The sequence below is a fragment of the Entelurus aequoreus genome, linkage group LG19 (genome assembly GCF_033978785.1).
Source record: "Entelurus aequoreus isolate RoL-2023_Sb linkage group LG19, RoL_Eaeq_v1.1, whole genome shotgun sequence".
NCBI lineage: Eukaryota > Metazoa > Chordata > Actinopteri > Syngnathiformes > Syngnathidae > Entelurus > Entelurus aequoreus.
The window spans coordinates 9,535,957-9,558,938 of record NC_084749.1 but is presented as its reverse complement, the minus strand read 5'-3'; the positions used below and the strand labels follow the sequence as shown (position 1 = coordinate 9,558,938).

At 35.3% G+C, this 22,982-nt stretch overlaps 1 protein-coding gene across 1 annotated transcript in view; it reads left to right on the top strand.

Annotated features, from left to right (window-relative positions):
* Window positions 1-22,982, top strand: part of LOC133635081 (guanine nucleotide-binding protein subunit beta-4-like) — a 52,535-nt gene that overhangs the window by 7,550 nt on the left and 22,003 nt on the right. Inside the window, exons 2-4 of the mRNA XM_062027837.1 lie at window positions 13,832-13,957; window positions 14,113-14,151; window positions 16,862-16,968. Coding sequence (XP_061883821.1) covers window positions 13,901-13,957; window positions 14,113-14,151; window positions 16,862-16,968 — 203 coding nt within the window. The 5' untranslated portion in view covers window positions 13,832-13,900. The remainder of the gene's footprint in view (window positions 1-13,831; window positions 13,958-14,112; window positions 14,152-16,861; window positions 16,969-22,982) is intronic.

The following is a 22,982-nucleotide window of genomic DNA, read 5'->3' as shown; positions in this document are numbered from 1 at the left end:
GTATTTCTATTAGCACAAGATGTAGTGTAACATGTCAGAGCAGGAAGTCTTTGATCAACAGCTGTTTTTGAGTGGAGTTTGAGTTTATTTGGAACATGCGTGCATACAACAACAACAACAACTCCACAGTGGCAAAGCTCCGGGGGTTGACGAGATCCGTCCAGAAATGCTGAAGGCTGTGGGTGTTGAGGGGCTGTCTCGGTTGATACGCCTTTTCAACCTTGCGTGAAAGTCTGGGACAGTTCCGAGGGAGTGGCAGACTGGGGTGGTGGTTCAGTCACCCGAGAGAGACTTGGAGTACAGCCGCTGCTCCCTCTCTTGGACAGGAGCCAGCTTAGGTGGTTCGGGCATCTCGTGCGGATGCCTCACGAGCGTCTCCCTAGGGAGGTCCTCGTTGCACGTCCCACTGGGAGGAGACCGAGGACCAGATGGGGGGATTACATCTCCTCTCTGGCCTGGGAACGCTTCGGGATTCCCCAGGAGGAAGTTGCTAATGTTGCTCTGCAGAGGGAAGTCTGGGGGTCTCTGCTAGAGCTGTTGTCCCCGCGACCCCATTCCGGATAAGCGGTTGAAGATGGATGGATTGTCAGGATCAAACACTGATGACATTTATTAAACAGACAAGAAGCAAGGAATCATGCAGAGACAGAGTTACATTTTACTCATGAGGAGAGACGTATTGGGCTGTACACTTAGTTACAGTTCCAACCTACCCTCTAAGGCAGTGGTCCCCAACCACCGGGCCACGGCCCGGTACCGGTCCGTGGATCGATTGGTACCGGGCCGCACAAGAAATAAAAAATAATTAAAAAATTCAATTTTATTTTTTATTAAATCAACATAAAAAACACATGATACACTTACAATTAGTGCACAAACCAAAAAAAAAAAAAAACCTCCCTCATTCGCACAAAAGGGTTGTTTCTTTCTGTTATTAATATTTCTGGTTCCTACATTATATATCAATATATATCAATACAGTCTGCAGGGATACAGTCCGTAAGCACACATGATTGTATTTTTTTATGACAAAAGAAAAAAAAGAAAAATAACCCCCCCGGTACGTGGGACAAATTTTCAAGCGTTGACCGGTCCGCAGTAACAAAAAGGTTGGGGACCACTGCTGTAAGGTACAGTCCCACATGGTCCTCTATTTATTTGGGAGGTCCCTGGTTACATCACTGAGGCTGCTTCTGAAGGAAGGGGGGTGATTTCAGCAGCCCCAGTTAGACACAATATATGATTATTCAGAAATGGAAATGCGCTGACACTCGTGATATCGCCCTGTTTCTGCTTTGTCTGCGTCACGGTACTCGATGTCCGCCCTTGGCAGTCAGCAAGTTGTCCCTTTGCACAGATATAAAAGTACAAGTTCAGCACAATTGATAATAACTATAGCAACGGCCTTTAAGCATAAGAGTTGTGTGATAACTTACACATAATTATTCTAACATGGATGGATGCATACGACATGATGTATCACAATTTCCAGATAACGTCCACATTTTCAAATGGAGGAGAAAAAAAGTCCTCCTTTCTGTCTAATACCACATGAAAGTGGTTGCTTTTTGTTTGTACAGCTTCCGTACTCCTTTTTTATACACTTTACAAGTTTGGCCCCCTTTGGCCAAAATTAATTTAAAAAAATAAATAAATATGTATATAGTACGGAGCTCCTAAAGGGACATGGGAATTTTTTTTTTTTAGACATGTATCTCGTGCGCACAAGAAAGTTTCTCGTGGCCACGAGAAACTTTTTATTACATTTTTTTTTTTTTAAATAAAAAAATATACACATACATACATATATATGTATATATATATATATATATATATATATATATATATATATATATATATATATATATATATATATATATATATATATATATATATATATATATATATATATACATATAAATTATATGGGTAGATATTTGCTCTAAAAAGGGTATTTCAACAAGTAAACAGTACAGTAGGTAGTTGATGTTGATATATGTAATGCACATAAGGGTATTCTAGTCAGATGCGCGTGTGTAAATATGCGATGTGTAAATATCAAAATATTACGTCGAATCACTTTTTGGCAGGCAATATTACATTTAATGACAATTTTACATATATGAATACATCCAAACACGTTGTACATATTTATTATGTGCAGGAAGAAATAACAGTTACAATTGTGTGTGTATCTTCCAAGCAAGAAAGAAGTTTGATCACATCAACATGGGACTAACTGACACACTCCGCTTCGCTGCAGGTCTGCAAGCCACGCCCACCCCCCACAGCCACAGAAGAGGAAAACTGTCCTTTCCCGGGCATGATAAAGTCTTAAATAATGTCAAACACGTAGCGTTACAATAACCAGGAAGATAAAGTGTTTGTCTCACACCTACTAATCAAGCATTCACATTTTGCCACAACACACATGGGGGAAAGTCCTAATTGGAAATACAGCCATATGAACTCCTAAACTGCCATTTTAACACACACCAAACCATCAGCACGCATCCAATGCCTTCTCGTGCGCACGAGATACATGTCTAAAAAAAAAAAAATTCCCATGTCCCTTTAGGGGCTCCGTACTATAGAGACATACTGTAATAACTTGAAGTAAATCATGAAGATTAAAAATCAATTACAAACAAAACAAAACAAAACAAAAAATATTTTACTTCCTTTAAAAAAAAGAAAAAGAAATGGAGAGATGGACTTCCTGTAAAAAAAAAAAAAAAATAAGAGATGGACTTCCTGTAAAAAGATGATAAATTGAGAGATGGACTTCTTGTAAAAAAAAGAAAAAGAAATGGAGAGATGGACTTCCTGTAAAAAAAGATGAGAAATGGAGAGATGGACTTCCTGTAAAAAAAAAAAAAAAAAAGAGATGGACTTCCTGTAAAAAGATGAGAAATGGAGAGATGGACTTCCTGTAAAAAAGATGAGAAATTGAGAGATGGACTTCCTGTAAAAAAAAATAAAAATAAGAGATAGACTTCCTGTAAAAAAAAATAAAAATAAGAGATGTAATTCCTGTAAAAAAAGAAATTGAGAGATGGACTTCCTGTAAAAAAAAATAAAAATAAGAGATGTAATTCCTGTAAAAAAAAAAATTGAGAGATGGACTTCCTGTAAAAATGATGAGAAATGGAGAAATGGACTTCCTGTAAAAAAAAAAAAAGAAAAAAATGGAGGGATGGACTTCCTGTAAAAAAGATGAGAAATAGAGAGATGGACTTCCTGTAAAAAAGATGAAAAATAGAGAGATGGACTTCCTGTAAAAAAAAAAAAAAAATAAGAGATGGACTTCCTGTAAAAAGTATTTTTCTCACAATGTTTTGACTTTTTTCTTATAAAATTGGTAACAATTTCTCATATTCTTTCTGTTTCTGTAATATTGCAATATTTTCTCGTGAAATTATTACTTTTTTATGTAAAATTATTACTTTTTTATGTAAAATTGTTACTTCTTAATGCAAAATGGTGACATTTGTAATATACAATTCTGACTTTTATCACAATATTGCCAATTTTTGTTGTTCTTGTAAAATAGTGACATTTTTTGAGTAAAATTATGACTTTTGTCTTCATTTTGCCAAGTAAAATTCCGATTATTATTATAATATTGCCAAAATTGTAAAGTTTTCTTATAAATTTGTGACCATTGTCGAGTAAAGTTACGACTCTTTTCATATAATTGCCAACATTTGAAGCTTTTCATGTAAAATTGTGACCGTTATTGAGTAAAATTCCAACTTTTATCATAATATTGCACAAATGTGCGTTTTTCTTGTAAAATGTTGACTTGCGTTGAGTAAAATGACGACTTTTATTATAACACTGCCAAAATTCTAAGTTTTTCTTGTGAAATTGTGACCTTTTTCCAGTGAAATTCCAACTCATTTTTCACAAGCTTTTATTATATTTGCATAGTATGTATATATTATTAATGTTGTAAATACAAATATTTATATAGCCGTCATTCATGGTGGTAAGCTACATTTTAGAACTTTGAGCAGCTGAAGTGTGGAACCTTGCATAACATGCCATGTGCATGCTTAAAAGATTCCGCGGCAGGTGGACGCGCCCGATAGTTCATTGTCGGGTGTGTCCGCCCGCACCAAGAAGTCACAGGCAGTTTACCTTTTGTGGCAGTAATTACCTTCTGCGATGAATGCACGCACCGCAGACAAACAAATCGGAGTAGAGCAGTTAGAAGCACACCGGCGGCAGATCTAGCGGAGCACTGCCGACAAAAAGGGTGGAAAAATTTGAAGACGGCCTGGTTGAGTACCTTGAAGGTAGAAAAGCGCTATTTACCATAACCCATTTAAGACATGTGGCGTCCTTCCTATATGACCAGTGCACGCACACCTGTGCACACACCTTTGTCTTATTAGTCAACATTTTCCCCTTTATTTGTTTTTCTTTTTTAATTGTACCACAGGCCGCTAACAAGTTAGCTACGGGCCGCAAATGGCTGATAGGATTAATGAGTAGGGATCTATCGGTATTTTTAGGTATTGGTCCCAAGCAGACCGTTAAAATTCTGAATAGAATAGAATAGAAAGTACTTTATTGATCCCTGGGGGAAATTCAGCACCACAGTTCGCTCACAATAAACAATAAACACTTAGGTATTTTTTACATGTGAATAATATAAATACAGTCTATTATACAGCATTATTCACATGTGAATAACATAAATACAGTATTATACAACATTATTCACATGTGAATAACATAAATACAGTCTACTATACAGCATTATTCACATGTGACTAACATAAATACAGTATTATACAGCATTATTCACATGTGAATAATATAAATACAGTCTATTATACAGCATTATTCACATGTGAATAATATAAATACAGTATTATACAACATTATTCACATGTGAATAACATAAATACAGTCTACTATACAGCATTATTCACATGTGACTAACATAAATACAGTATTATACAACATTATTCACATGTGAATAACATAAATACAGTCTACTATACAGCATTATTCACATGTGACTAACATAAATACAGTATTATACAGCATTATTCACATGTGAATAATATAAATACAGTATTATACAACATTATTCACATGTGAATAACATAAATACAGTCTACTATACAGCATTATTCACATGTGACTAACATAAATACAGTATTATACAGCATTATTCACATGTGAATAATATAAATACAGTATTGTACAGCATTATTCACATGTGAATAACATAAATACAGTCTACTATACAGCATTATTCACATGTGAATAACATAAATACAGTATTATACAGCATTATTCACATGTGAATAACATAAATACAGTATTATACAGCATTATTCACATGTGAATAACATAAATACTGTCTACTATACAGCATTATTCACATGTGAATAATATAAATACAGTCTATTATACAGCATTATTCACATGTGAATAACATAAATACAGTCTATTATACAGCATTATTCACATGTGAATAACATAAATACAGTCTATTATACAGCATTATTCACATGTGAATAACATAAATACAGTATCATACAGCATTATTCACATGTGATTAATATAAATACAGTATTATACAGCATTATTCACATGTGAATAACATAAATACAGTCTACTATACAACATTATTCACATGTGAATAACATAAATACAGTCTATTATACAGCATTATTCACATGTGAATAACATAAATACAGTATTATATAGCATTATTCACATGTGAATAATATAAATACAGTCTATTATACAGCATTATTCACATGTGAATAACATAAATACAGTCTATTATACAGCATTATTCACATGTGAATAACATAAATACAGTATTATACAGCATTATTCACATGTGAATAATATAAATACAGTATTATACAGCATTATTCACATGTGAATAACATAAATACAGTTTTCTACACAGCATTATTCACATGTGAATAATATAAATACAGTCTATTATACAGCATTATTCACATGTGAATAACATAAATACAGTATTATATAGCATTATTCACATGTGAATAATATAAATACAGTATTATACAGCATTATTCACATGTGAATAACATACATACAGTCTACTATACAACATTATTCACATGTGAATAACATAAATACAGTCTATTATACAGCATTATTCACATGTGAATAACATAAATACAGTCTATTATACAGCATTATTCACATGTGAATAACATAAATACAGTCTATTATACAGCATTATTCACATGTGAATAACATAAATACAGTATTATACAGCATTATTCACAAGTGAATAATATAAATACAGTATTATACAGCATTATTCATATGTGAATAACATAAATACAGTCTACTATACAACATTATTCACATGTGAATAACATAAATACAGTATTATACAGCATTATTCACAAGTGAATAATATAAATACAGTATTATACAGCATTATTCATATGTGAATAACATAAATACAGTCTACTATACAACATTATTCACATGTGAATAATATAAATACAGTATTATACAGCATTATTCACATGTGAATAACATAAATACCGTCTACTATACAGCATTATTCACATGTGAATAATATAAATACAGTCTATTATACAGCATTATTTACATGTGAATAACATAAATACAGTATTATACAGCATTATTCACATGTGAATAATACTATGATTTGATAATCAGCTTGGAGTAATGACAAATAAGGAAGCAACACCACACAAAAGTTTGTAGCACAACAGTATTTCCTCCTCAAAAGACCCTCAAGCGACCAAGTAAATCCACAGGCCAATATTCATGCACTCACAAAAGTGAAAAGTTGAAGTAAAAGGATAATCCATACAGTCGCTCAGGAGAAAGATAGCATTCGCTGACGTGTCTCCAGTTGCCGCGTTTACGTGACATCAAAAGCTGTAGACCCACCTAACATGCTAATTGATTGTATTCATTTATGATATTGTGGAAGTCGCTTCCTAGCGGTACCACTGACATATACTTCACAGGAGCCAGGCGTGCCAAGTTGAACAAAGTTTTAATGTACATATATTTACCAAAGTCTTTCTCCAGCAGAACGTGACTTTTCAGTCACGTCCGTATCCTCTCTCCCCTCCTGCTCCCGGCCGCTTACTCTTAAAGACAACAGATGATTAGATTACCACGTACCACCTGTGAAATCTAATCGCCTGCCGGCTGTGTCTCGCCGTCAGCACTGCCACGCCCCCCGTCTGATGGTGCTCTGTCCTCAGCACCATGGACAGAGGCGGTGACTTTTGCTCCTGCAGGCAGCGCTGGCCACATCTCCCTCCACAGATATACATTATGACATGATGTCAAATGTCTGTGCTCTGCCTACATAAATATCATTTCCATCTGAGTGTCATTGTAATGACTGTGATGGATCTGTGCGGTCTTCACAAGAACTCTCACTGCAAACATAGTTGACTTGTTTAGGACTTAAAAAGCAGGCATTGATGAAAGACTTCCCTGCTGTGAGATGACATCTTGTGCCAATTAAAATTGTAATAAAAATGCATTTTTAACATCTTTATTTGCACCAATTACACATGGTACCGATGAGAGTACCGATAAATACAGATATCGATTAGGGCAGGGGTCACCAACGCGGTGCCCGCGGGTAGCCCGTAAGGACCAGATGAGTCGCCCGCTGGCCTGTTCTAAAAATAGCTCAAATAGCAGCACTTACCAGTGAGCTGCCGCTATTTTTTAAATTGTATTTATTTACTAGCAAGCTGGTCTCGCTTTGCCCGACATTTTTAATTCTAAGAGAGACAAAACTCAAATAGAATTTGAAAATCCAAGAAAATATTTTAAAGACTTGGTCTTCACTTGTTTAAATAAATTCATTAATTTTTTTACTTTGCTTCTTATAACTTTCAGAAAGACAATTTTAGAGAAAAAATACAACCTTTAAAATTATTTTAGGATTTTTAATTACATATACCTTTTTACCTTTTAAATTCCTTCCTCTTCTTTCCTGACAATTTAAATCAATGTTCAAGTACATTTCTTTTTTTTTATTGTAAAGAATAATAAATACATTTTAATTTAATTCTTCATTTTAGCTTCTGTTTTTTCGACAAAGAATATTTGTGAAATATTTCTTCAAACTTATTATGATTAAAATTCAAAAAAATTATTCTGGCAAATCTAGAAAATCTGTAGAATCAAATTTAAATCTTATTTCAAAGTCTTTTGAATTTCTTTTAAAATTTTTGTTCTGTAAAATTAAGAAGAAATAATGATTTGTCTTTGTTAGAAATATAGCTTGGTCCAATTTGTTATATATTCTAACAAAGTGCAGATTGGATTTTAACCTATTTAAAACATGTCATCAAAATTCTAAAATTAATCTTTATCAGGAAAAATTACTAATGATCTATAAATTATTTTTTCAATTTTTTCAAAAAGATTCGAATTAGCTAGTTTTTCTCTTCTTTTTTTCGGTTGAATTTTGAATTTTAAAGAGTCGAAATTGAAGATAAACTGTTTCAAAATTTAATTGTCATTTTTTTGGTGTTTTCTCCTCTTTTAAACCGTTCAATTAAGTGTAAATATCATTAATTATTAATAATAACATAGAGTTAAAGGTAAATTGAGCAAATTGGCTATTTCTGGCAATTTATTGAAGTGTGTATCAAACTGGTAGCCCTTCGCATTAATCACTACCCAAGAAGTAGCTCTTGGTTTCAAAAAGGTTGGTGACCCCTGGATTAGGGTATGCTCTGGATAAAATCCCAACGATATACATCCCTATTCATGAGTGCAGCCATTCCTGCATTCATGTCACCACTAGCTATGTAAACATGGACACATTTCATGGGAACAAAAGCCTAGTCAGAATAAAAATGCTTCATGTAAACACGCCACTCGGAATATTCTGACCCAGTCACACACGTTTGGATACCAATTTAATTCGGATCGAGACGGGTGGTTTATGCCGAAAGTCATTCAGATTGTGGCGCATTAAAACTTCCGAAATTCGGGTTGGAATGAATCCTTACTGTGCATGTCAGCTATACTTTGGTGGGGTTTGATTAATTGATTGAAACTTGTATTAGTAGATTGCACAGTACAGTACATATTCCGTACAATTGACCACTAAATGGTAACACCCCAATAAGTTTTTCTACTTGTTTAAGTCGGGGTCCACGTTAATCAATTCATGGGGGAGGGGACTAAATGTAATAATCTCGGAATGAGAGTTGAACCGGATGGTTCTTCTCCTCTTAGGTCCGAAGGACACGACGTCCACAGTTTCCAAAAACAATTTGAAATGTGGACTCGTCAGACCACAGAACTCTTTTCCACTTTGTATCAGTCCATCTTAGATGAGCTCAGGCCCAGCGAAGCCGACGGCGTTTCTGGGTGTTGTTGATAAATGGTTTTGGCCTTGCATAGGAGAGTTTTAACTTGCACTTACAGATGTAGCGACCAACTGTAGTAACTGACAGTGGGTTTCTGAAGTGTTCCTGAGCCCATGTGGTGATATCCTTTACACACTGATGTCGCTTGTTGATGCACTACAGCCTGAGGGATGGAAGGTCACGGGCTTAGCTGCTTACGTGCAGTGATTTCTCCAGATTCTCTGAACCCTTCGATGATATTACGGAGCGTAGATGGTGAAATCCCTAAATTCCTTGCAATAGCTGGTTGAGAAAGGTTTTTCTTAAACTGTTCAACAATTTGCTCACGCATTTGTTGACAAAGTGGTGACCCTCGCCCCATCCTTGTTTGTGAATGACTGAGCGTTTCATGGAATCTACTTTTATACCCAATCATGGCACCCGCCTGTTCCCAATTTGCCTGTTCACCTGTGGGATGTTCCAAATAAGTGTTTGATGAGCATTCCTCAACTTTATCAGTATTTATTGCCACCTTTCCCAACTTATTTGTCACGTGTTGCTGGCATCAAATTCTAAAGTTAATGATTATGTGCAAAAAAAAAAAAAAGTTTATCAGTTTGAACATCAAATATGTTGTCTTTGTAGCATATTCAACTGAATATGGGTTGAAAATTATTTGCAAATCATTGTATTCCGTTTATATTTACATCTAACACAATTTCCCAACTCATATGGAAACAGGGTTTGTACACTCCCGTGCGACTTATATATGTTTTTTTCCTTCTTTATTATGCATTTTCGGCCGGTGCGACTTATACTCCGAAAAATACGGTAATCAAAACAGAAAAAGCACAGAACTGCTACTTTTCAAAAAGAGAGGTAAAACAAAAGTAGTGAACCGAAGGAAAAAAACGGATAATTACTGCGATAACGTCGGACAAGCAGAAATGCACACACCTATGTTTGATAACAGTGGAAGTCTCGCGCTTCTTCAGCACCTGCAGTGAGCCAACTCGTCCAAAGGATGGCGCCATAGCACAAACAATGACACCTTTTCGTTAATGTTCGGTTCTGCGCATGTCAAAGTATTCCGTTTGAAGGTGTGATGGTCATTAGATCCTTTTTCCAGGCTCCATGTACACAGGCACCGTCTCATCCCAATGATGAGCCAAGTGTTATAGGGCTGGGCAATGACCTTCATGGTGGTCCCAGGTGATGCCACGCTGGGAGCGTGTCCCTGCTTGGCCACGCCCATAATGGTTACAGTCACATTCCTCTCCGGCGTGAGCGTTGGAACCACCGGCGGAACTTGAAGTGCAGCTTGTTGTCGCTCACTCTTGACATTGGCACGACATTGTCTGTGCAGAGCAAGGACAGTTTAGTTGAACGGGAGAAAATGTCGTCTCACAGGGTCCGACTGAAGGGGGCGGGGAACTTTCCAGGCGCTGCTATGGAGAGATGCCACCAAGGGACACGTTGACAGAAACATGAGTAGCATGTTTCATTAGAAACACTCTTGGTTTAGTCACAACCCTCCTAATTTGCACCTGTAGCACCTCTAAAGTCTTTTGTCACGCAGTCAAAAAGTCAACAAAAACATGAAAGTCAGAGCAAATTTGTTTAGAAATTGAAATACAAATGAAAATGTTTTTGTGCAATGAATACAATTAAAAAAAACGTATCTTTAGATCAGCTTCAAGATCTATCTTTTTTTAAAATACATTTTTATTATTTTTTAATGCTTTTTTTGTCCTGCACACAATTCAAAAGTCAACAAAAAACATGATAATCAGAACAAATTTGTTTAGAAATTGAAATACAAATGAAAATTTTTTGTGCATAGGTTAAAAAAAAGTTTTTAATATATATATATATATATATATATATATACAAACCCCGTTTCCATATGAGTTGGGAAATTGTGTTAGATGTAAATATAAACGGAATACAATGATTTTAAATCCTTTTCAACCCATATTCAATTAAATGCACTACAAAGACAACATATTTGATGTTCAAACTGATTAATTTTTTTTTTTTTTGCAAATAATCATTAACTTAGAATTTCATGGCTGCAACACGTGCCAAAGTAGTCGGGAAAGGGCATGTTCACCACTGTGTTACATGGCCTTTCCTTTTAACAACACTCAGTAAAGGTTTGGGAAGTGAGGAGACACATTTTTGAAGCTTCTCAGGTGGAATTCTTTCCCATTCTTGCTTGATGTACAGCTTAAGTTGTTCAACAGTCCGGGGGTCTCCCTTCTGCTATTTTAGGCTTCATAATGCGCCACACATTTTCAATGGGAGACAGGTCTGGACTACAGGCAGGCCAGTCTAGTACCAGCACTCTTTTACTATGAAGCCACGTTGATGTAACACGTGGCCTGGCATTGTCTTGCTGAAATAAGCAGGGGCGTCCATGGTAACGTTGCTTGGATGGCAACATATGTTGCTCCAAAACCTGTATGTACCTTTCAGCATTAATGGCGCCTTCACAGATGTGTAAGTTACCCATGTCTTGGGCACTAATACACCCCCATACCATCACACATGCTGGCTTTTCAACTTTGCGCCTAGAACAATCCGGATGGTTCTTTTCCTCTTTGGTCCGAAGGACACGACGTCCACAGTTTCCAAAAAAAATTTGAAATGTGGACTCGTCAGACCACAGAACACTTTTCCACTTTGTATCGGTCCATCTTAGATGAGCTCAGGCCCAGCGAAGCCGACGGCGTTTCTGGGTGTTGTTGATAAACGGTTTTCGCCTTGCATAGGAGAGTTTTAACTTGCACTTACAGATGTAGCGACCAACTGCAGTTACTGACAGTGGGTTTCTGAAGTGTTCCTGAGCCCATGTGGTGATATCCTTTACACACTGATGTCGCTTGTTGATGCAGTACAGCCTGAGGGATGGAAGGTCACGGGCTTAGCTGCTTACGTGCAGTGATTTCTCCAGATTTTCTGAACCCTTTGATGATATTACGGAGCGTAGATGGTGAAATTCCTTGCAATAGCTGGTTAAGAAAGGTTTTTCTTAAACTGTTCAACAATTTGCTCACGCATTTGTTGACAAAGTGGTGACCATCGCCCCGTCCTTGTTTGTGAATGACTGAGCATTTCATGGAATCTACTTTTATACCCAATCATGGCACCCACCTGTTCCCAATTTGCCTGTTCACCTGTGGGATGTTCCAAATAAGTGTTTGATGAGCATTCCTCAACTTTATCAGTATTTATCGCCACCTTTCCCAACTTCTTTGGCACGTGTTGCTGGCATCAAATTCTAAAGTTAATGATTATTTGCAAAAAAAAAAATTTGTTATCAGTTTGAACATCAAATATGTTGTCTTTGTAGCATATTCAACTGAATATGGGTTGAAAATGATTTGCAAATCATTGTATTCTCTTCATATTTACATCTAACACAATTTCCCAACTCATATGGAAATGGGGTTTGTATAAAACTGCTTTTTTAAAGTAATAATTTCTTATTTCAAGCATGAAAAAAATAGATCATTATGTCAAGATAATGGCACTAGCATTTACTTAATTTTAGGGCTGCAACAACTAATCGATTAAATCGATTAAAATCGATTATAAAAATAGTTGCCGATTAATTTAGTCATCAATTCGTTGGATCTATGCTATGCGCATGCGCAGAGGCTTTTTTTTTTTTCTTTTTTTTTATTTAATTTTTTAAATAAACCTTTATTTATAAACTGCAACATGTACAAATTAAATTATTATTATTATTTTTTTTCTTTTTTAATTTTTTAAATAAACCTTTATTTATAAACTGCAACATGTACAAACAGCTGAGAAACAATCAAAATAAATATGGTGCCAGTATGCTGTTTTTTTTTCAATAAAATACTGGAAAGGATAGAAATGTAGTTTGTCTCTTTTATCCGATTATTAATCGATTAATCGAAGTAATAATCGACAGATTAATCGATTATCAAATTAATCGTTAGTTGCAGCCCTACTTAATTTAAGAATACTTTTCAACATATTGAGAAAAAAGGTCTCTTTTTTTTTTTCTACCAAGAAAAGTGCACTTGTTATTAGTGAGAATGTACTTATTAAAAGGTATTTTTGGGTTCATTGAGGTTAGCTAATTTTACTTGTTCTATTGGCAGATAATTTTGCTTAGTTCAAGTAAAATACCCCTCATTATTGTATTTTTTTTTCTTGTTTGTGAACACTGACTTTTTGCAGTGCATCTCCGCACGGCGCCTAGTTTGAAATGATTTTTGTCGGTCCTCTCGCCAACCATCACACGCCTCAGCAGAAGGTCAGAGCAAGGCTCAGATGGCCTTTTTCCAAGCATGCTGAGCTTTGTTTGAAGAGGCAGACCCCCGTCCTGCTCCATCAAGATGGACTCCATTTGTTTGATGCCTGTTCTATTCTTAGCGCTCTACCTGCTAAATGTATTGTTTATGTCTCTTTCCCTGCAGGTGTCAGCCGCTGTGTGTGTGCGTGTGTTCAATTTTCCTGGCGCGTGACCCCAACACATCCCAGGAACCATGAGCGAGCTGGAACAGTTGCTGCAGGAGGCCGAGCAGCTGCGCGGTCACATACAGGTACGGCGACACGGCGTAGGCGGGTGGGCGCGCGTCACGGTCTCAGACGCCACCGTGACGCACGCCCGCCTCCTTTTGATGTGCGGCACAATGACTGTGATTGACCTGCTGCACGTGTCGCTGGCCCGAGTCAACGCACGCTTGTTTGTTTGCAGAATGCCAGGAAGGCGTGCTGTGACTCCACTTTGTCACAGGTACGGAAACATTTGCTCTTTTCCAAAGCGGGAATGCAAGTAGCGTCCAGTGAAAAATCCTAACCAATACAATATTTAGATGTTTTTTTTCCCTTTAGGGCTCACATTATGTTTAGTGCAGGACCCGGAAGTTAAAAAAAAAAGATATTAAATATTTATTTATTTACTTTTCATTCAACCCTTAAAGGGGAATTTTGCACAACCATTATGAAAGACAGATGTTATTTTCTTAATGCATTCTAAATATTAAATAAATGCGGTCAAAAGACCTCTTTTAGGAGCCGTTCTATTCCGCCTATAAAGCCCTTAAAAAACACCCAAACACCTCCATTAAGGTTTTATATACATGATGTAAGTATACTGTATATGTAATGTAGTAACATTCATAATAACATGTAATATATACATGATGTAAGTATATATGTCATGTAGTAACATTCATAAAAACATGTAATATATACATGATGTAAGTATATATGTCATGTCGTAACATTCATAATAACATGTAATATATAAATGATGTAAGTATATATGTCATGTAGTAACATTCATAATAACATGTAATATACACATGATGTAAGTATATATGTCATGTAGTAACATTCATAATAACATGTAATATATACATGATGTAAGTATATATGTCATGTAGTAACATTCATAATAACATGTAATATACACATGATGTAAGTATATATGTCATGTAGTAACATTCATAATAACATGTAATATACACATGATGTAAGTATGTATGTCATGTAGTAACATTCATAATAACATGTAATATATACATGATGTAAGTATATATGTCATGTAGTAACATTCATAAAAACATGTAATATATACATGATGTAAGTATATATGTCATGTAGTAACATTCATAATAACATGTAATATACACATGATGTAAGTATATATGTCATGTAGTAACATTCATAATAACATGTAATATATACATGATGTAAGTATATGTCATGTAGTAACATTCATAATAACATGTAATATATACATGATGTAAGTATATATGTAATGTAGTAACATTCATAAAAACATGTAATATATACATGATGTAAGTATATATGTCATGTAGTAACATTCATAATAACATGTAATATACACATGATGTAAGTATATATGTCATGTAGTAACATTCATAAAAACATGTAATATATACATGATGTAAGTATATATGTCATGTAGTAACATTCATAATAACATGTAATATACACATGATGTAAGTATATATGTCATGTAGTAACATTCATAATAACATGTAATATATACATGATGTAAGTATATGTCATGTAGTAACATTCATAATAACATGCAATATATACATGATGTAAGTATATATGTAATGTAGTAACATTCATAAAAACATGTAATATATACATGATGTAAGTATATATGTCATGTAGTAACATTCATAATAACATGTAATATACACATGATGTAAGTATATATGTCATGTAGTAACATTCATAAAAACATGTAATATATACATGATGTAAGTATATATGTCATGTAGTAACATTCATAAAAACATGTAATATATACATGATGTAAGTATATATGTCATGTAGTAACATTCATAATAACATGTAATATATACATGATGTAAGTATATATGTCATGTCGTAACATTCATAATAACATGTAATATATACATGATGTAAGTATATATGTCATGTAGTAACATTCATAATAACATGTAATATACACATGATGTAAGTATATATGTCATGTCGTAACATTTATAATAACATGTAATATACACATGATGTAAGTATATATGTCATGTAGTAACATTCATAATAACATGTAATATATACATGATGTAAGTATATATGTCATGTAGTAACATTCATAATAACATGTAATATACACATGATGTAAGTATGTATGTCATGTAGTAACATTCATAATAACATGTAATATATACATGATGTAAGTATATATGTCATGTAGTAACATTCATAATAACATGTAATATATACATGATGTAAGTATATATGTCATGTAGTAACATTCATAATAACATGTAATATATACATGATGTAAGTATATATGTCATGTAGTAACATTCATAATAACATGTAATATATACATGATGTAAGTATATATGTCATGTCGTAACATTCATAATAACATGTAATATATACATGATGTAAGTATATATGTCATGTAGTAACATTCATAATAACATGTAATATACACATGATGTAAGTATATATGTCATGTCGTAACATTTATAATAACATGTAATATACACATGATGTAAGTATATATGTCATGTAGTAACATTCATAATAACATGTAATATATACATGATGTAAGTATATATGTCATGTAGTAACATTCATAATAACATGTAATATACACATGATGTAAGTATGTATGTCATGTAGTAACATTCATAATAACATGTAATATATACATGATGTAAGTATATATGTCATGTAGTAACATTCATAATAACATGTAATATATACATGATGTAAGTATATATGTCATGTAGTAACATTCATAATAACATGTAATATATACATGATGTAAGTATATATGTCATGTAGTAACATTCATAATAACATGTAATATATACATGATGTAAGTATATATGTCATGTAGTAACATTTATTATATATTATAATATATTTGATAAGTATATATAATATAAAAACTGCTGACACTCCTTCCTGTCTTGTGGCAGATCACAGCTGGTCTGGGCCCGGTGAACAAGATACAGATGCGTACACGGCGCACTCTGAGGGGCCACCTGGCCAAGATCTATGCAATGCACTGGGGGAGTGACTCCAGGTAATGTCCTCACCTCCATCAAAACTCTCCTCTTTTCCTGTCATATGTGTTTACCCTTTTCAACCCAAAAAGCGGTGAGTTACTTCACTACAAATGTGCTGTAAAACGAGAGATCGACCGATATGTTTTTTTCAGGGTCGATATCGATGCCGATTAATAATAGTCAAAAAGGAGGCGATATTCATTTGCAGTGGAAGTTATTTAAATATGAATATTATACATCAGTAAACACCTGGACAAGACTTGAAGTTGTTTTTTAACATTCTTTTTTAGGAAAGGTGGGACCAGTATTCAATCCATCAATCAAAGTTTACTTATATAGCCCTAAATCACGAGTGTCTCAAAGGGCTGCACAAGCCACAACGACATCCTCGGCTCAGATCCCACATCAGGGCAAGGAAAAACTAAACCCAATGGGCTGACAATGAGAAACCCCATAATAGTGTGAGAGTCCAGTCCATAGTGGATCTAACATAATAGTGAGAGTCCAGTCCATAGTGGATCTAACATAATAGTGAGAGTCCAGTCCATAGTGGATCTAACATAATAGTGTGAGAGTCCAGTCCATAGTGGATCTATCATAATAGTGAGAGTCCAGTCCATAGTGGATCTAACATAATAATGAGAGTCCAGTCCATAGTGGATCTAACATAATAGAGTGAGAGTCCAGTCCATAGTGGATCTAACATAATAGTGAGAGTCCAGTCCATAGTGGATCTAACATAATAGTGTGAGAGTCCAGTCCATAGTGGATCTAACATAATAGTGAGAGTCCAGTCCATAGTGGATCTAACATAATAGTGTGAGAGTCCAGTCCATAGTGGATCTATCATAATAGTGAGAGTCCAGTCCATAGTGGATCTAACATAATAATGAGAGTCCAGTCCATAGTGGATCTAACATAATAGTGTGAGAGTCCAGTCCATAGTGGACCTAACATAATAGTGTGAGAGTCCAGTCCATAGTGGATCTAACATAATAGTGAGAGTCCAGTCCATAGTGGATCTAACATAATAGTGTGAGAGTCCAGTCCATAGTGGATCTAACATAATATTGTGAGAGTCCAGTCCATAGTGGATCTAACATAATATTGTGAGAGTCCAGTCCATAGTGGATCTAGCATAATAGTGAGAGTCCAGTCCATAGTGGATCTAACATAATAGTGAGAGTCCAGTCCATAGTGGATCTAACATAATAGTGAGAGTCCAGTCCATAGTGGATCTAACATAATAGTGAGAGTCCAGTCCATAGTGGATCTAACATAATAGTGAGAGAGTCCAGTCCATAGTGGATCTAACATAATAGTGAGAGTCAAGTCCATAGTGGATCCAACATAATAGTGAGAGTCCAGTCCATAGTGGATCTAACATAATAGTGAGAGTCCAGTCCATAGTTGATCTAACATAATAGTGAGAGTCCAGTCCATAGTGGATCTAACATAATAGTGAGAGAGTCCAGTCCATAGTGGATCTAACATAATATTGTGAGAGTCCAGTCCATAGTTGATCTAACATAATAGTGAGAGTCCAGTCCATAGTGGATCTAACATAATAGTGAGAGAGTCCAGTCCATAGTGGATCTAACATAATATAGTGAGAGTCCAGTCCATAGTGGATCTAACATAATAGTGAGAGTCTAGTCCATAGTGGATCCAACATAATAGTGAGAGTCCAGTCCATAGTGGATCTAACATAATAGTGTGAGAGTCCAGTCCATAGTGGATCTAACATAATAGTGTGAGAGTCCAGTCCATAGTGGATCTAACATAATAGTGAGAGTACAGTCCATAGTGGATCTAACATAATAGTGAGAGTCTAGTCCATAGTGGATCCAACATAATAGTGAGAGTCCAGTCCATAGTGGATCTAACATAATAGTGTGAGAGTCCAGTCCATAGTGGATCTAACATAATAGTGTGAGAGTCCAGTCCATAGTGGATCTAACATAATAGTGAGAGTCCAGTCCATAGTGGATCTAACATAATAGTGAGACTCCAGTCCATAGTGGATCTAAAATTAAAAAAAACCTTAAGATTAAAAATCTCTTTTATAAGAGTAAGCTAGTTCCATCAATACATAGAACAACAACAAAAGCACAAATTAGTAATTATTAAACATAAAAACACGCAATAAGTAAGGTATAAAACAAGTATTCAATTCAAAAGCCAGATACAGTGGCCAATAGAAACAGCCTCTGAAATTCCCCCAAAGGGATGAGTTCAGGTAGCCTCAGATCCTTTTGTAAGTTACTCCATGACCACGGAGCAGAAAATATGAAGGTTTTTTTTTTTTTAACCAAGACTTGTGTTGGCTCTAGCAAGCAACACGCCAAAGATGTCCTGTGACAGGAAACTGTAGGGACTGGAGTCTCTACACAAACAAAGACATAAATAAAAGGGGAACCAGACCAAGAAGGGATTTATGAATAAAAATCATCCATTGATAAAATCCACGTCTGGGTGGTGAGCAGACCGGAGAAGAATTCACATTTCAAAACATAGTTGGGGAGAATTATTGACAATGAGGGTACATTTTATTCTTAAATGAATTTAAAAAATAACAATGATTGGCTTTCAGCAAACAGGGAACTTTTCTCCTGCTGGTGATTGAGCATCTCTAATTATTATTATATTTTTTAATAAAGCAGTGTTTCCCATAAACTGCCAAGATACCTGTGCGTGGTGGGGGCGTGGTCACCATGACATCATCGAGTCATTTACATAATTTACTACAATGATATGATTTTCTCTAAAAAGGCTCAAAAAATGTATACTTACTAATTAATAATAACAGTTTTGTTTTTAACGTCCATCCATCCATCCATTTTACAATATAATTACAACACTTTATGTACATATTTATATACAGATTTGAACAATAAGTTATTCACTGAAATATATTTATTAGTTGTGGTTCTTACAAAAAATATATCTTATAAAATATAAAAGCTAAAATGTCTCTTAAAGCTCTGCCCCTTTAATTAGTGCATACTAAATAATTTAACTTTAGCCTACTACTACAACCATATTATTTACCAGCAACATAAAGTGAAACAGAGGCAGAGGTGTCCTGCCACAGTCAGTAACAAATAAACAGAAAACAGTAGTGGTGGTAGATAGACACAGAGCTTCATCAAACATCTGATCCACTGAACAAAGAGCTCCAAAAATCTTGATCCTACACTTCTCTTTTGTAAAGTAAATGTGAACAGCCGATATGGGCATCTACATCAACTATATGATTTGCCTGAAAAGCTGGACAGGACAAAAAAAATAAAATACAATTCTTTTGTGGCGGCCTTAATTATTTCGTGGCGGGCCGCTACAAATAAATGAATGTGTGGGAAACACTGTAAAGTATCTGTGGAGGACTCTTGCTTCCGGGTTCTTCGGACCACCAAGCACCGACATGACAGGTTTACAATAATGTTTATTTTTCAATAAATCGTCTCTTCTATGGGCTTTTCAGCAATCGTTTACTACAAATTAAACACATGAATGGTTTCTCTCCAGTGTGTAGTCTGTCTCGCTCGTGCTTCCACTCCAACTCCCGACTGCTGCCTTTTAACAGAGCGACAGGTGATTAGATAAGCAGGCCCAGGTGGGCCATCTACGCGCCTGTCGCTGATCTCGAAGCCGGTGCTGGCACACCCCGCTTTGCTGCAGGTCGGCAGGTCACGCCCCCCTCCACAGTATCATATATTGTATCTGCTGATGCAGTTCCTTTTGAAGTGTAAAAAATAAAATACAGATCTACGTCAAAATGGCAAATATATGAGCTGATTATTCGGTCGATCTCTAGTAAAAAGACACACAGGTTTGTGTTGTGTTTTCACCCTCAGAGAGAAGTATTAGTGAAATAGAGTAAATGTCAGGTATCATGTGTGTAATATTTACTCCAGCTGCATACCTTTTTGTCTTTTGTATACCTGTGTAAGTCTCTCTCTTTGTATGTAAGATGTATACCTGTGTAAGTCTCTCTCTCTCTGTATGTAAGATGTATACCTGTGTAAGTCTCTCTCTCTCTGTATGTAAGATGTATACCTGTGTAAATCTCTCTCTCTGTCTCCCAATGTGATGATGCACAGTGACGGCAGTCCCAGGTGTGGGACTATACTACTACTACTACTACTACTACTACTACTACTATTACTACTACCCCACCACCTCCACTAATATGACTAATACCACCATTAGTGACCTCCACGTCTACGTCAAGTGTTAGCGTAGCCCAGGCCTGGGCAATTATTTTGACTCAGGGGGCCAAATTTAGAGGAAAAAAATGTGTCTGGGGGCCGTTATATCTGATTTTTAGGAACACTAATACATTGAAAGCTAAATGTGTTATGACAGACCGCCTTAAAAAACAGAACGGAATTTTACATATTTTTACTGAATGAGACGCCCAGAATGTGGGATTTACAATATGAACTATGAAGGGTAAAACACTGAATATTGACAACATATGAACGTCAACTCCCCTCTCCATCCACATATTTTACAATTAGAGATGTCCGATAATATCGGACTGCTGATATTACCGGCCGATAAATGCTTTAAAATGTAATATCGGAAATTATCGTTTTCAAAATTATCGGTATCTGTTTCAAAAAGTAAAATGTATGAATTTTTAAAACGCCGCTGTGTACACGGACGTAGGGAGGAGTACAGAGCGCCAATAAAACTTAAAGCAGGGGTGTCCAAAGTGCGGCCCAGGGGCCATTTGCGGCCCGCAGCTAATTGTTTACCGGCCCGCCACACATTCTGGAAATGCTATTACAAAAATCAAAAAAACATTAAAAAAGTGGAATGAGGGGAAATCTAACTAGAAAAAGTTGCAATGTTGACACAAAGCTGCCATGCAGGCTGTCTATCTTTATTTTCCTTTTTTTGCCATTGCTCAAAGAAAAAAAAAGCCAAAAAATCAATGTTATAATGAATTATTGACCTATTCAAGGCTCCAATTACTTCAAATATTTCACTTTAAAATGTTTTATGTGGAAAAAATATTGCATATATTGTGTGGTTGCCATATAAAAACATCAAAGTTTTCTTTGACAAAAGAGCATAAAACAAACAAAATAATAGTTCAAACGTAAAATCGACAGAAATATCTGAAGTTGATCTCGTAACTTAAGTCTTGAAAGTAAGACAAATAATAATAACTATGTATCACTTTATGAGTGGGGGACCTTTTGGATCCCAACATATTTAGTGGGGATTTTATTTATCTTTTCACTGTGATTAATCAAAAACAACAATGACAATAAAATCAATGGTGTCCTGCATTATTGATCTTTTCAGGGCTCCAATTACTTCACAATTGTCCAAATACCGCATATTTCAGTTTTACTATACAAAGACAGTTGTCTTTGACAGAAAGACAGTTGTCTTTGACAGAAAAGGTGTAAGGCATTTTTTTTCAACCTGAAGTTGATATACACATTTATTGTAAGCGTTAAATAAAAATTAAAAAAAAAAATAATTTGACTTGTTTTTAACATTTTAATGTTATGTTATGTTATTTTAATTTATTATGCGCCCCCCAACCAACTGTTACATCCGCGACTGAGACCCTTTATGAGCCCTAAAGGTAAAAAAAAAAAAAGTATATATTTTGTTATGGTTTGAAAATAAAAAATATCAAAATGGCCCCCGCATGCTTTAATTTTTCCGTGTGCGGCCCTCAGTTCGAAAAAGTTTGGACACCTCTGCCTTAAAGGCACTGCCTATGCATGCCGGCCCAGTCACATAATATCTACGACTTTTCACACACACAAGTGAATGCCAAGCATACTTGGTCAACAGCCATACAGGTCACACTGAGGGTGGATGTATAAACAACTTTAACACTGTTACAAATATGCGCCACACTGTGAACCCACACCAAACAAGAATGACAAACACATTTCGGGAGAACATCCGCACCGTAACACAACAGAACAAATACCCAGAACCCCTTGCAGCACTAACTACAATATACACCCGCCCACCTCAACCTCCTCATGCTCTCTCA